The sequence below is a fragment of the Halichoeres trimaculatus genome, unplaced genomic scaffold (assembly GCF_033239565.1).
Source record: "Halichoeres trimaculatus isolate MK-OKI-2021-1 unplaced genomic scaffold, fHalTri1.1 fHalTri1_scaffold_7, whole genome shotgun sequence".
In the NCBI taxonomy this organism is placed as follows: domain Eukaryota; kingdom Metazoa; phylum Chordata; class Actinopteri; order Labriformes; family Labridae; genus Halichoeres; species Halichoeres trimaculatus.
The window spans coordinates 28462201-28476707 of record NW_027437185.1 but is presented as its reverse complement, the minus strand read 5'-3'; the positions used below and the strand labels follow the sequence as shown (position 1 = coordinate 28476707).

The 14507-nt window shown below is 38.8% G+C and overlaps 1 protein-coding gene across 3 annotated transcripts in view; it reads right to left on the bottom strand.

Annotated features, from left to right (window-relative positions):
- slc36a1 (solute carrier family 36 member 1) overlaps positions 1-14507 on the bottom strand; it is a 51099-nt gene that overhangs the window by 27724 nt on the left and 8868 nt on the right. For all 3 annotated transcript variants that reach the window (XM_074674546.1, XM_074674548.1, XM_074674549.1), the window contains 6 exons: positions 12864-12953; positions 12399-12483; positions 10239-10466; positions 7526-7624; positions 5914-6080; positions 3887-4056 (listed from right to left, as the gene is read on the bottom strand). In XM_074674546.1, the coding sequence (XP_074530647.1) occupies positions 3887-4056; positions 5914-6080; positions 7526-7624; positions 10239-10466; positions 12399-12483; positions 12864-12953 (839 nt within the window). The remainder of the gene's footprint in view (positions 1-3886; positions 4057-5913; positions 6081-7525; positions 7625-10238; positions 10467-12398; positions 12484-12863; positions 12954-14507) is intronic.

Here is a 14507-nt window from a genome sequence, read left to right as displayed (position 1 = left end):
TGAATGCTTCTCATCTCTCGATAGAGTGGTGTGATTTTACAGACTCAACATTCATCATTTAATTGAAGCTTTTATGCAAAGCAGCATGCTGCTGTAAGCGGTGTGGATATAAAATGACTTCGAAGACCCGCATAGAATGATCAGCTTTACATGTACTATGCTCACAAGGCTGCAAATTACAGGATTTGAGAGCAGATGATACAAAAAGACAGGAGAAAATGTTCAAAAAAAGTTTGAGAGGAAGAAGAAAAGTTAGGATTAACACTACATAATGAGAAATTACTCTCTAAATATGAGCTGATGCATAGAGTTATAAACTGCTCTCTGAGAATAAAGGAGTAATGGATTTAGATTTAGATCGAGAACACATCTCTTGTTGCTAAACAACAGTTAAAACCCATTTGGCTTCTACATGTTGTGTAAAGGTTACATGGTCAAACCAGGCCATGTTTTGTTGTTAATGAACTAAAAACACTTACGAGTTCATCTTCTAAAAACAGCCTTCTGAAGTAAACAAACCACAATTTTTCTGACCTGATAGCAAGCGTGCACATCTACTTTAGAATCACAGTGAAACAGAAACGTGAGCTTCCATCCTCCTCATTACGAGCAGATTGCTCATTGATTTCAGTGTGCCTGCTGCAAACTCAATTACTTCTTCAGCGCCTTGTTTTTGACAAAATAAGCTGTTTATAAGACCTCATTCAGCCTCTGTACTTTCTTTTTAAAGAAGCAAGAAGTGAGGCGTGAGGCGAGACACAGGTAAGTATCGTGTCACCGTACTATTTGCAATCGTTGCATCCTAAATGAAATTAGAGCCATCCATCACATTTTACAGACTGCAATCAAATTCAGGCTAACTGGAAGAATCAATAGAGCAACTGGTTTTAAAAACCACGTTCAGCAAGCGGAGTTGATTAAAGCATTTAGTGGCTGCTTTTATTGGAAGCACTTTGAAATACTCTCTGGTTTTCCATCACTTTTGCAGCTGGGTTTCGCTCAAGGTATAAAGATCACTCTCCCTAGGCTCCAGCTGTCTCTTTTTTCTGAGGTCATTTCCTGAGCTGTTTCCAGATATAGTGGGATGCAAAATCCCTTGATGGTGTTTTTTTTTTTTTTTTTTTTTTAAATCTTGACAGGGTTTTCCATCAAATCTCTTTTCCACAACACATCCAACATCCAAGATGATCTGCACTAACCAGCAAAAAGTGGAGTCCTGGTGGGCTATTCACAGAGCAGGACTTAAATTTATCAATGACAATTTAGGGTCAACACAGTTTTTAGTACGATACGAATTCTTCTTCAGGCTGACAGGATTCTTCAAACCTTCACAGATTTAGAAAACAACACACTTGATGATAACAAAAAAAACAGATGAAGAGTGTGGCGTGCACTACAGAGCACAACATACACAAACTGATTCTCCAGCAGAGTGTCAGGTTCTTCCAAATCTAGCGTAGTAAAACGTGACTTTGGTGTAAGCAAACATGACAGATGAACAGGAAAAATTAATGATGTATGTTTTCAGCCTCTTACTTTCTGAAAGAAACAACGAAAAGAAAAACGAATGAGGAAAAACTCATAGAGATGGCTGGAATGTGGGCTGTATGTATTACAGCATAAGTTGGAGGAGAAGAAAAATAGTCAAAAGTAGTACAGATAGGTTGGAGAGCAGGGCTTCTTTCCTTTCCTACTTCCTATTCCCTCAGCCAGCTGAGTCTGCTTGCATCTTGATTGGCTTTTGTTCACGTGACTTTACACACTGTGCATGCTCGGCTACTCTCGGGCACTCTACAGGACTTCTAGCGGCGAATATCGAACATGTTCATTAGACATTGAAAGATCTGTGCCGATTTCCTTAAATTTGGGGGATCGGTGATCAGTGATCAGGGATCAGTGATCAGTGATCAGCCCATCCTTACATATGAAACTGATCTTATTTACCTCTGGGAAGGTCTGACAGCCAGCCTTTGTTGCTTTTTGCTCTGGGACCTAAAACTCAGGACACTTTATTGATTGTTTAAGTTAAAACATAAAGATTTTATTGTTTCACAGGTATTGTTCGATGACTTTCAAAAAAATAAGATTAAAACATTGAAGGTATATGCGGTCCGTTATAAAAATAAAAATTGGTATCGGCCCAAATCGGTATCATCAAGTCAGGCTTTTGAAAGATCAGTGATCAGCCAGAAAATCGTGATCGGTGCACCCCTAATGTTCATTATTTACGATGTGTACCTCCAAGGTCTTCCGAGTGGATCGGACCCCACAAAACCACTCTCAACACACCCCACACCGCGAGAAAATCAGAAACCATGTCCCTTGCAAACATCAGACAATCCCTTGCAGCCTTTGCTGGCTTTCATCATTACATGGAGATAAGGGGAAAAATCAGCATGATTACCCTGTAGTGTGTACCAACATTTACTTGTCCTGACCAGTTTATAGGAAACTCAACTGACTGACCAATCAGTTTGCTTAGTGTCGGAGATCTGTTAGCTGACATCATTCTTTAACAGAGACTTAAGAAGGCAGCACCAGAGTTGTCTTGGATTTAATAGATTCTATTAGTAAGAGGTAATCTATATTTTTCTATGTACTAACATCATACAAAATAAAAATGTGTAAATATGTCTGTGTAATGTTCAGAACACTCGTGACTTAAAAAGAGATTAAAATCCGGCTGCATTCAGTGACACTGGAATCTGAAATCTCAACTCTTGCAGCATAAATGTCATCATAATGATCTTCAGTTAAGTGGAAGTCTGCCCTCTACTGACCTCAACGTGCCTTGGCATCTCCTCCCTGAATCACAGTGACCTGATCAGAAGACACGTGACAACAACAGAGTTTAAGGATCAGCAGTCCTCGCCGAATGGGAATCAATAGCAATTGGAGGACTATTTCTGCTATAAATAGCCCGACAGAGCTATTACAGGGGGACTGTGTGCCGCTGCCTCAAACACCAAGAACGGATGTGTGTGAGTGTGTTTGTGTGTGTCTGAGAGTGTGTGCCATTACAGCACGTGGCCGGTAAGTTACTGAGTTTCATTTCCATTCACGTGAACCGACAAGACACACACACACACATACACACACACATACACACTCAGCTGAATGGACACATAAGCGACTCCACACAAACAACACTCTCCCAGGTAATCAACCTTTAGAAATGTATACCTGCCGACCCCACACATACTTCCTGAAAGTGCTGATGTACACGGTAAACTTACTAAAACCAGGAGCTCGCAGGGCTTCCATCCTGGAGATTTATGGCTCTACGGTACCTGAAACTGATGATTGAGGACAGATCTCCACCTGAAGTGATTTCCACAAACCTCAGTTTAAGTCTGGGTTGGTGTTACTATTCAATTGTCACAAGCAATTACTATTTTGTCCATTTTTACCTTTTCAAAAATGTTCAAACCAAGAGATCTTGATACAGATTCTGTTAGTCATTGAATTAAAAATGTCTAATTTCCTGTCTGGATCTTTTCAAAGTGACAGCTGGTAGTCTGGTCGTCACAGCTCCATTTTTCTTTCAAACAAAGATGATATAAAAAAACACAAAATATACTTCACAGAATTAGGTTCGGAAAGCTTTCAGCACAACAAAACAGTAGGTGAGATATTGTTTCCCCAGATTGAAATAAAATATATATATAACTGAGCTTCACTGAAAGGAACACTATCAGAGCTTACAACCAAAGACAGCAGACACCAACACAGAGTAAAACCGAGACTGAAATCTAGTATGAATAAAAAAACAACACATTTTGAAATAATTTTGATCTACAGCCTGCAGCCGTTTTATGAAATATGGTCAGGAAAAGGTAAAGTTTGATATCACACATGTAAAATAGGCTGATTTATGATGACTTACATGTGAAGATGACCAAAAGGGTGCGCAGCATTAGGTCAACCGGCCTCTCCCATCTCTCCGATACACGAGCAACGACTGGTGGGATGAGAATCTCAGCTGGGACGTAGAACTGCAGAGCGAAGGTGATAAAAATACCAAAACAGTAGAGCAGCTTCACGGCCTGGTACAACCTAGAGCCAAAGGTTGGAGAGGGGCAGAGACAGAAATAAAGATTACACAGAATAAAAAAAAGTTACCGCTCAATACCTATTAATCAGCAGATGTCAACTTTTTCAAAGCCTTGAAATGCATCAAATCAAAAACCTTTCACAGAACACAAAACAAGCGTCAACACAAGGCCGTAATTTACATCTATAAGAAATCACATGTTGATTGAGGAGGAATTGTGTTGTGGTTCTTTAAAACAAACTATCTTCATTGAAAAGTGAGATTCTGGTAATCACACTCTCTGAGTTTTCAACCTCACTGAACAGCCAATCTGTTTTGCTCATTAGTGACATCAGTCCTGCTATTTCTACATCTGCCTCTGTGAAGATACTAACAAATAATGAGCTGACAAATCTTATCCCACTGTTTAGTTTTACTACTTTTCTCATCCCTTGAACTCAAAATGAGCTTAAAGAGGGCACAGAATGAGTACACACCGTCCCTGAGCTTTTTTCTTGGACAGAGGGAGATGAATGGTGTTAATCAAAATGGCAGAGAACTAGATCAGAGGACACGCACCACAGATTTGCCTGTAAAGTTAGTCTGCTTTGTAAGTGAAGATTAATTTTCTAACCCACTTTATATGTGACGTCTGGATTTCAGATTTATGATTAGCTCTCTTTCTGTGTGTGCTGAGCTTTGAAGTAAGGACACTTCCATTCAGTACTGAGTAATAATCTCAGACACATGAAAAGCCATTGTGCATTTATACTGAGAAATATCAATTTAGAGACTGGGCTTCAATACAGATAAAAACCTGTCTGGGTTTCTGAAAAACTTCCTCAGGTGCACAGGAAGCGTTATTTCCCAACAACTGATGTGTTAATTCTTCAGTCAGAAGCACCATGTGTGAACAAAGAAAGAAGAATGTTGCCTTTACAAATTTGTACTTCATCCTGAACCAGCAGAAGCTCTAAAATATAACAATGAGTGGCTGCTCTGAATTATCAGACTATCTGTGAAGAGTCCTGGGGACTAATGTGGTCCAACACTACCAGGCTGAAAGTTTTCAAGTGTCATAACTTGTTCAAACTCAATCTAATTACCTCCTCCAAGGAGATTCTGTGTTTGGGGGAGATTGTCTGTTTGTTTGTCAGTGAACAACATAACTTAAAAAGTAAAAAACGGATCTAGATGAAATTTTCAGGAAATCTTCAAAACAGGATAAAGAAGAAGTGACTGCATTTTGGAGGTGATCTGGATCACCGTCTGGATCCAGGATTTTCTTTAAAGGATTTTTTAACATTGTGAGATAGGGCCATTTTCACCATATGTGTATTTAACGCCACGATAAATGGTCAGATTGCTTTGCAAAACAATACAAGACAAGGTCACCATAATTTCTGACAGATGTAAAAGTAAGATCCAGATCCTGGCAGTATTCTGGATACTAAGACCCACGATACAAAATATGTACTGGGTCATCATAATTTTCAACACTGTCAGGTAACAAATTATCGTACAAATCTGCAACTAACACCAAATTGTAGCAGACAGTCTGCTGAGAGGGAGTATAACATTAAAGTAGGACTAAAGTGTTGTGTGACAATCACAATACGCTTGGTGGAGGTTTGCGCTATCTGAGTGCTTTTCTAGTTTAAAATAAAAAAGTAGGAACCAAGTAAAGGAAATAAAAGTGTCACAACAGCTTGAACTAAAATGTTGGAGGTCCTGCTGTCTTGTTATGTTGGGGACATTTAAATTCCCTCTCTTGTTTGATATTTTGTAAATGACAAACATCAAGCCAGAAACCGACAGCATGTGGTCCGCACTCCCTGATTAGACACTCTTATCTCTGGATTCAAATCATGTTATCGTACCAGCAGTTTGGCAGGTTGAGAGTGATGCTCCCTCCTATATGCTCTCCGAAGCACATGTATCCTATGGTTCCCAGGCTGATGTAGAGGAAGGTGACGATGCCCATCCCTGAATACAAGACTGGGATGAATCTCTGAGGCCTCTGCATCTTATTCTCCAGGGGAAGAACCTGCACACCCACAGAGACAGAGACACAACCACTCTGTTATCTGCATAATGGAGCAAAAGAACAAATGATTTGTGGGTCACCCTCTCTTTTGACATTTGAACAACAGTCCACAGGCTTCAAAGAAGAAAGTGTCATCAAAGGGTTCCAGTCACTTTTTCATTTTAAAATGTCACTTCCTCGGGCTGCCATGTCTTGATTTTGGACATTAAAATAACGGCTAAATTTTGTTTTGACATTTCAGTGAAAGACCAAGGCTCTCCTGCTCTGCACTCAACCCATTAGAAAGTTCAGTCTTCTCTCAGTTCTCTGGAGGGTGCTGAATGAATACAAATGAGGAAATCTCTGTGGACTGAAACTTCTACAGAGATGTCTGATCGGTACATCTGACAACAGCGAACACAGTTTTTTTTTCTTTTTGTTAGCTCGGTGGACGAGGAGGTCTGAACTAACTTGTCGACTGTTTTGTGAAGCATGTTTTTTGACTTTTGAATAATGTGCAAAAATAACCAAAATAGATAAATGTAAAACAACTGTTACCAGTTAAAAACCAGCCCACTATGCATCAACATACTCTTCATACTTGATTTTAAGGTATTTCTAAGTCTGATTTTGACTTGCATGAGGCTTGTTTAGTGTGATGCATGACATTAGATAGTCTATACCAGGGGTAGGCAACCTAGGGTATGGGTGCCACAGCTGGCACGTGAGGCTTTTTATGTTGGCACGCAAAGAATAATTACAATATGGCAGATGACTAAATCAATTAATTAATTAAATAAAACTATTGTCTGTACTCTATTTAAAACTTCTCAAGAAACTGAGCACACTGTAAATGCTCTTACGTAAAAAAGTAAAAAATAATGTTAAACAGAAAATGCAAATCATGACGTTGCAAGCGCGAGTGCAAGTTGCAAGTGAATCACTGCAAATCTCTTGGGATATCAGTCCGCTAGCTCGCAATCGCACCCATTTAGCGATGTTATCGTGGCAAACAAACCAAGTTTGTCATTCTTTCCAACATATCTGGACTAGGTAGTGTGGATTTATTGCCAGTGATGGCCGGAGATTGAGTGGTATGCACCCTTTGCTGTGAAAGTGTGGAATGTTAGGACATCAAGACCTGTTAGCAAAGGATGTGAAACAGAGCAACACATTCAAAACTTTCTGTACTCTTAAAAAACAGGCAACTGATGATTCAATGACTGTCAGTTTTATGAAAGAAGTAAATATTGGCACTTGAGTGTAGACATGAGTGTATTTTAAAGTGGCTCCAGTCATGGAAAAGGTTGCCTTCCCTGATCTATGCTGTTACACATGCTCTGAGCCTGAGTCTGGTGTAAACGTAACCGTCAATATAATGTCATATATCATGAAGTGTCTCCTGGAACCATTTAGTACTAAGAAATGTGTGTAAAGTGCTTCACCCGTAGTCATTAATGACGTACCACTCCAATTCCTTCAAATGCAAAGATGGCCGTCCCAAAGAAGAGTGGGTAGTCTTTAGCTCGGCCCACTTTTGGTAGGTTGATAGGGTAGGGGATGTTCTGCAAAAAAACAAAAACAAAACATGAGTCAATGTTTTTTTCATACTGGGTACTTTGTTACATCCTAATACCAGATTCAAAGTCTACATCTGATCAGGCATCATGTTTACAGTCAAGAGGTCTCTTTGGATTACTTAAAACCTAATCAAGCATGAACACTGTGCAGTGAAGATGTCACTCCTTGGCCTGTTAAGCTTGTTTGTTTGTTTGCCGAATGATTCAAATGAGTTAGTAAAATTACAATTCAATACGATCAGGGTCTTTATATGTAGCTGTAAAATAAGCAAGGTAATACAGAGCACAGCTGAGAGGAAAAAAAACAACTAGATTTCAACTGCTTACATTGTACTTTTGTCAGTAACAGCCCATATATACAAGAAGAGCCCGATCGATATGGGATTTTTGGGGCCGATGCCGATACCGATACTGGGGGCCAAAAAAAGCTGATATCCAATATATCTACTGATATCCGATATATCGACCTATATCGGATATGTCGGCTGATATATATAATAAATTCATTGATATACACAGGATACATACTGTATATAATCACAAATCATTTTAATACCCATATGATTCAAGACAGAGACAGAACACTATTAAATTAAAACAAGGAACTTTAATTATTAAACTGTCAACATAAGAACTGCAGTGTAAACCAATGATAAATAAGAACAAGCTGTAAACACAATAATAAATAAAGAAGTTAAACTGTAAACCCCTTAAATAAATAAGTCAAACTTTAAAACACAGCAAGTAGAAAAAAAAGTCAAACTGTAAACACACAATGAGCAACGCAGTATTATAGTTTTACATTAGATAATGGTGGAGGTGTGAATTAACAGTAGCATTTATCTCTGTTTACCTTTCAAAAAAGCAACTAACACAATGTTAAAACATCATTTTGTTGTCTTACATTAGATAATGGTGGGCGGAGGGGGCGGGAACTCGGGCAGTGTGCAGCCCAACACACAGACACGCAGGAGCAGGAGCAGGAGCAGGAGCAGGAGCGACAGAATCTCCGTGGAGCAAAAGTTTTACAATCGGCTACATTTTGGCCGATGTTGATTAATCGGTGGCAGGCATAATTGGCTCGATTAATCAGCCCAACCAATTAATCGGTTGGGGTCTACTTTAAATATAATCGGTTGATAGGTTGTATTAAACCAGGCATATCCAAAGTCAGGCCAATGTCCGTGCACTCCCCAGTGTTCTTTCGAAATTATGTGTACATAACACAAAAAAAAAGATATCTAGTAATGTCTCATTATCACATCATAAGTTTCCTATCCTGGTGATTAACTCATCATGAGTAGATTTCTGCTACAGCTCTAAGAGATCAGTCAAGCTGGATGAACTAACATCTGCTAAAACAGCCTTTCCTATACTGCTGAAACCTCAATGATTTTACTCTGGGTGATCATATTTTATACTCCTCTTAAAATGAAGGTCACAGAGATGAGCCAAAACCTTAAAACCATGATGTGGAGTCAATAAAATCAAATGGAGGCAGGCACATAAGAGCCCCCTTTATATCTGGGGTTAAGAGTAAAACTTAAATATAAGTAGAGGCATCAAATTACATGAAGAGGAATAAGGAGACAGATTCCAGAAGTTTTCAGCCATGTTTGTGGCCTTTCTTCTGCTTTTCCAAAACTCTCTTCTGATTGATTCATCAGCCACGGAGAAACCAAAGAGGCTGCATACATCACTTAGTGCTGGATCTTTGTAGGCTTTCTGATGCAAGAAATTGCTTTTTTTCAAGGCAAGGCCGTTTCTCTGGGAACACGACTGCTATATATCTGTAAAGGGCAGAAGCTGCATGATGAAATACTCCATAACAGGAAACCAGGTAATCTGCAGACTCTGTCACCATCAGTTGCCCTGTTATCCATAACAACCCAGCGACCCAATCAGCAGAGTGGAAACAAAGAGATGGATTATAACACACGGGGGGAAAAGTGGTGCTTTAAGGGGGCCACTTCTGAAGTAAAATGAAGAAAAGGTCACTTTAGATTTTTGCTGCAATCACTTAATCACAGATTATAGTCTTGCAATGAAAAATCTCCCCCTAACTTACTGCAGAGCAATCTTGATTACACTGAATGCAGGTATTACTCAGCACCAAACTACCCATTTTGTTCAGAGAAGGAGATGTAAATTTGTCCGTACTTCCACATTATTGAAGCAGCTACCTCAGTTTATAGTTTTCTGGAGCAGGGTTCAGATTGAAAATTTAAAGTCTAGTTTGCAAACTTGTTTTTTCAGGGTTTGCATTTTAAAAACATATATATGTAGAAAAACATCCTTGGAAAACGTACAACAGAAAGGAATCAATGCTCTCTGTGTTAAATACTTAAGTTGTATTCATTTTAATATTTCTACAAATAAAAAAACTTCTTGAACAGGAAAGGCGAGAATCTAAATATATGTCTAAGAACCCCTCAAGCACAAAAGAGCAACAATTTTTGAATCCGCTGGACCTATGGGTCTTCAAAACACATATTTACTCCAGCTCCGTGATTGAAATATGGATATTTTTCCCAGAGGAGCATCCTGTAAGTCTTCCCGGAATTAAGGTTAAGCTGAGAAAGACAAATCTGGTGTTTACCATCAGAGAGTAGAAGTAAATGAGGATCAAGCTGGCTGTCATGACCACATTGGCTATCAGGGAGAGGGGAGCCAGGTACTTCAGGTTGGGGGTGAAGACCAGCAGGATGAAGAAAGGCAGGAAGCAGAGCATGTAGAGACGGGAATCGAAACTCGGCACCAGGATCTGCGTCTGGTTGGTGGAGTTAATGTGGCAGTTGAAGGTGGTGGCGTTGGCTGCTTCTACCACCTGATATTGACAAAGATACAGAGAAGAACAGAGAAAGAGTCAGATTATCCGTGAATATTTTCACTGCTCTTTGTCAACCTAGGGCGGCACGTTCTTGAATAAGATCAGCAATGTTGTTATGTTAGCTCTGAAACTGAGTTGTTTGTTCAGGAAAATATAATTAAAAACATTAAAAACAGCAGCAGAGGAAGAGCAAGGAGTGAATAAATTTAAAACAAAAGTCCTGAAAACAAATGTGAGGGTTTTTTTGAGAATTACACTCAGTCATACAGGAAAAAAAGGGAAGACAGAGTAGAAGGACACCACCATCTAGTGGTAAAAAACTATGGTACCAGGATGGGGTCTAACTCGGACACTATTTACAAAAATTGAGCAAATAAACAGTAGATTTAGAATAACATAAGGTTGACAATGAAGAAGGGTTGTTTCTCAGTCCATGAAGGGATTTTTGCCAGGACATTGGTTATTTCTACAGACTACACATCATTTATGCCTCATGTAACCATGAGTACAGTCAAATGTCAGAATGCACTGCGTAATAAAGTGCCAGTATGGGAGGGTCAGTTTGAGAACGGGTCAGTACTAACAACAGTCAGAATGGAAGAATCAGATCTAATACAAAAACAGAAACAGAGTCTGACTAAACTTAATCAAAAATAAATATCAGGAATGCACTTTAAGGTGTTTACTTTGCATGTGATTTAGTGAAGAAGACAGTAAATGCCTTCAAGTCACTGGTCAAAGATCATACAGCATTTACTGATAAAAATAAACAAAGAAATAGGGAAAAGCCTGGGCAGGAGAAAATAAATACTTCCAAGAGATTTGTAGCAAACTTCAACAGCAAACTCTTGATATCGCCTTATTCAAAGTTTTGTGCCTTCATGATAATGTGAATTCTGTTTTCTAAAAGCAAGTACTATAAAGCAGATTCATGATTATTTTAATGGTTTGGACTTTTTTCTTCTGGGTTTGTGAGGATTGATTTAAACTGTTATCCAAGCCCATACACATTAAGCACTTTATTATATTGTTACTTCTTGCTTTGAAGTACAATGTTTTTGCATCCTGTATATTTTTCAAAGCAACACTTAGTGCTAACTTTGTCCTTCTGTATATGACATTTTTTGTGGATGTTGTTTGTTTTTATCTCAAAGTAACCTCCAGCAAGAGCTTATGCACTGAAACATTACCCAGTACAGACTTGTTGTGACAGAAATCACTATCATCACTCTTCTCCTAGTGACCTACTTCTTTGTATCTGGAGTGGAATGTGAAAACTTTGAACGCTAAAGCCCACTCATTCTCTAACTGAATGTGTGTATATGGTGATAAAACTGTTGTGTAACTTTGGAAGTTTTGTTTCATTTATTTAGCCCTAGTTCAAACTAAAGTAGAGTCAAACTGACTTAAGTTTTCTCAAACATATTAAAGGTGAAGATATGTAAATCAGGTATAACAGCATGTAGTGCTAACTCTAACTTTTAACTTGTTCTGTCAGACGAGCTTCTGTAGACCGGCAGTGCACTTGAACACCCTTTTCTCTCCACTTCACCTGCTATATAAACCACATAACCTCCATGTTACGCTGTTACATTGAGATAACTCTACAAATACACAAAACAGAAATCAGAGCAGGGTTCAGACACTTTTATTTGGGTCATGTTAGCACCAGAGATCAACTCTGATTTCTAGAGCTGGGCAGGGGAAAGGTCAGAAGTTACACTGACTTGACGTGATGTTGACACAGTAAACAAGTCAAATACAACAATGAGACAACATGTTAACCTGATGATAGTTGGTATAAGTATAAAAGGACAAAACGTTTTGGTATTGCTAATGTTTTAAGTTTTGGCCCAAGTTTTAAAAAGAAATACCCTTCCATACCTCCAAAATAAAGGTAGTGTGTGTGTAAGTGTGTGTGGGCATGACCTGCTTGATGTTGTCACTGAGGAAGACAAAGTAGACACAGCAGAAGCCCAGCTGGGTGATGATTAGGAACAAGTTCACCGTCTGTCTGAGAAAGGACAGAAAAAAAAGAGAGGTGAAGCCAGACAGAGAAGGGGAATGTGTCCATACGTTGATCCACTTACAAGCATATAGCAGAATAAACATGAAAATGATGTCTTGAAAATTGCTCTATAAATGAAATCTGGTTTATTGCGTTGATAAATTCATTCAAAGAGAAAAAGGTTTACACTGTCTTCGATTTCATTTCTTCGTCTTTATTCTATTATAAAATAAACCTAGAAATATACAGCCAAGGCCTGTCATAGAACTGAGCAAGGATGAAAACTAGCAAACAATAAAAATAAGATATATTTTTGTATCATTTTACTTAATGAAAACCTCTTCACAAAGAAGATGAGATTTACAGATATAGCATAGGTGTCTTACTTTCCCCACTGCGAGTGTCTCCTCAACCATGACACGTTTTCCATCCCATACTGCATTGCCTCTCCGTAGGTTAGAAACGGCCTGTTCACCCTGGACAGAAACACAAAGTCACATTACTTAACTGGCTGACTGGTTAGCTTGCACTTTTCATTTCCTGTCAGTTTTATCGTATCGACTTGGTTTTCAAGGCCCTACATGGACTTCCACCAGTACACATCTGAGATGCTTTTAGTTTATGAGCCAGGAAGACCTCCCAGATCTTCCGGCTTTCTTTAGCTGTTCCAAAAATAGGACAAAACACATTTGGTTGATTGATTTCTACTTCTAAATTAGACCTGAAAAGGGAAATTGTAGGAATTTTTTTTTTACTACAACAAGCATAGAGAAATTAAAAGAAATCAGGTGAAATGCATCTGCTATTAAAAACAAACTAATGAGGATTTATGGCTTTGTAACTGTAGGAGTTGTGCTGAGTCTAAGAAGAAGAATTTATAACAACTAAAAAAAAATCCATGACAGAAGGAGATTCATCCCCTCTTTATGCTGATACTGATACAGGTTGGGTATTTTTAGAAGTAGAGTAGAAGTACAGGAGATTCTATTTCTGGAGGACTGTTGTGTACAGGCTCGTCATTCATGCTTTGCTTAATCCTCTTTAACAGCGCGGGACATGCTTGCGTATGTCCCTGCATGCACGGGGCAAAGGGCAGGACAGTGACACCGTGACAGGCAGCACAAACTGCAACACACACTAATAGAGACTGTTAGTAAGTTATGGTGCACTTAAGTGTGGTAATCACTTAAGATGTCACACAATAACAGCTGTAAAACAGATCACAGAGCATTTCAGGAGCCACTTATATAACCTCCTGGCCTTAAACTTGACTTGTGACATTTATTGCAGCAATTGTGTTGGATGAAGCTGATCACAGGTCAGACAGTCAGATCATTTTTGATTGCAGGTGATTAAATAATCCCATACACAGATTCCATATGTCTGTTATTTCAGGGAAGAGAAGGTGTCACGCCTAAGTAGAGTTTAATCTGTCAGTGACAACAAACAGCAACTGTTGGCACAGAGAACAGCTCTGCACACAGGACAACCAAAGCAGAGGCTGTGGTTTTACAGGGATGAGATTAAAGAGCAGCAAAAAGCCACAGCGGACCTGCTGCGAGGGAAATGATGATAATGACAGAAATTGTCTTCAGGCTGTGATCTGAAAACAAACAGCAGCTAAAGCAATAATATTATAAAACCAGTGACTTTCATTTAACCTGATTTATAGCAGCCTGCTTTATCTCGAGCCTGTTCAGGACAAAATAATGTCCAACAGTTCAATCTAAGGACACAGGAGAGGGAACCTCTTTCTGATTCAACTTTGTGTTAAGATGGTCAAACTCAGGGTTTATTTGGCTTTTCAAGGGTAAAGATATAAGTTTAAATCTCCCTTTAAATTTCCTAAACCATAAAGTGTTTTTCATTACACATGAAACTTTTGTTGTGGAAAAAACAAAGTGACACATGAACTCCTTGTGAAGTGAACTTTTTCATGTTAAAATCAGAAATTACAAGAAATTATAATTGATTTTATTCTAAATAGAATACCAATACCATTTTATTGATTTTTTTGTGTGAATCCCACA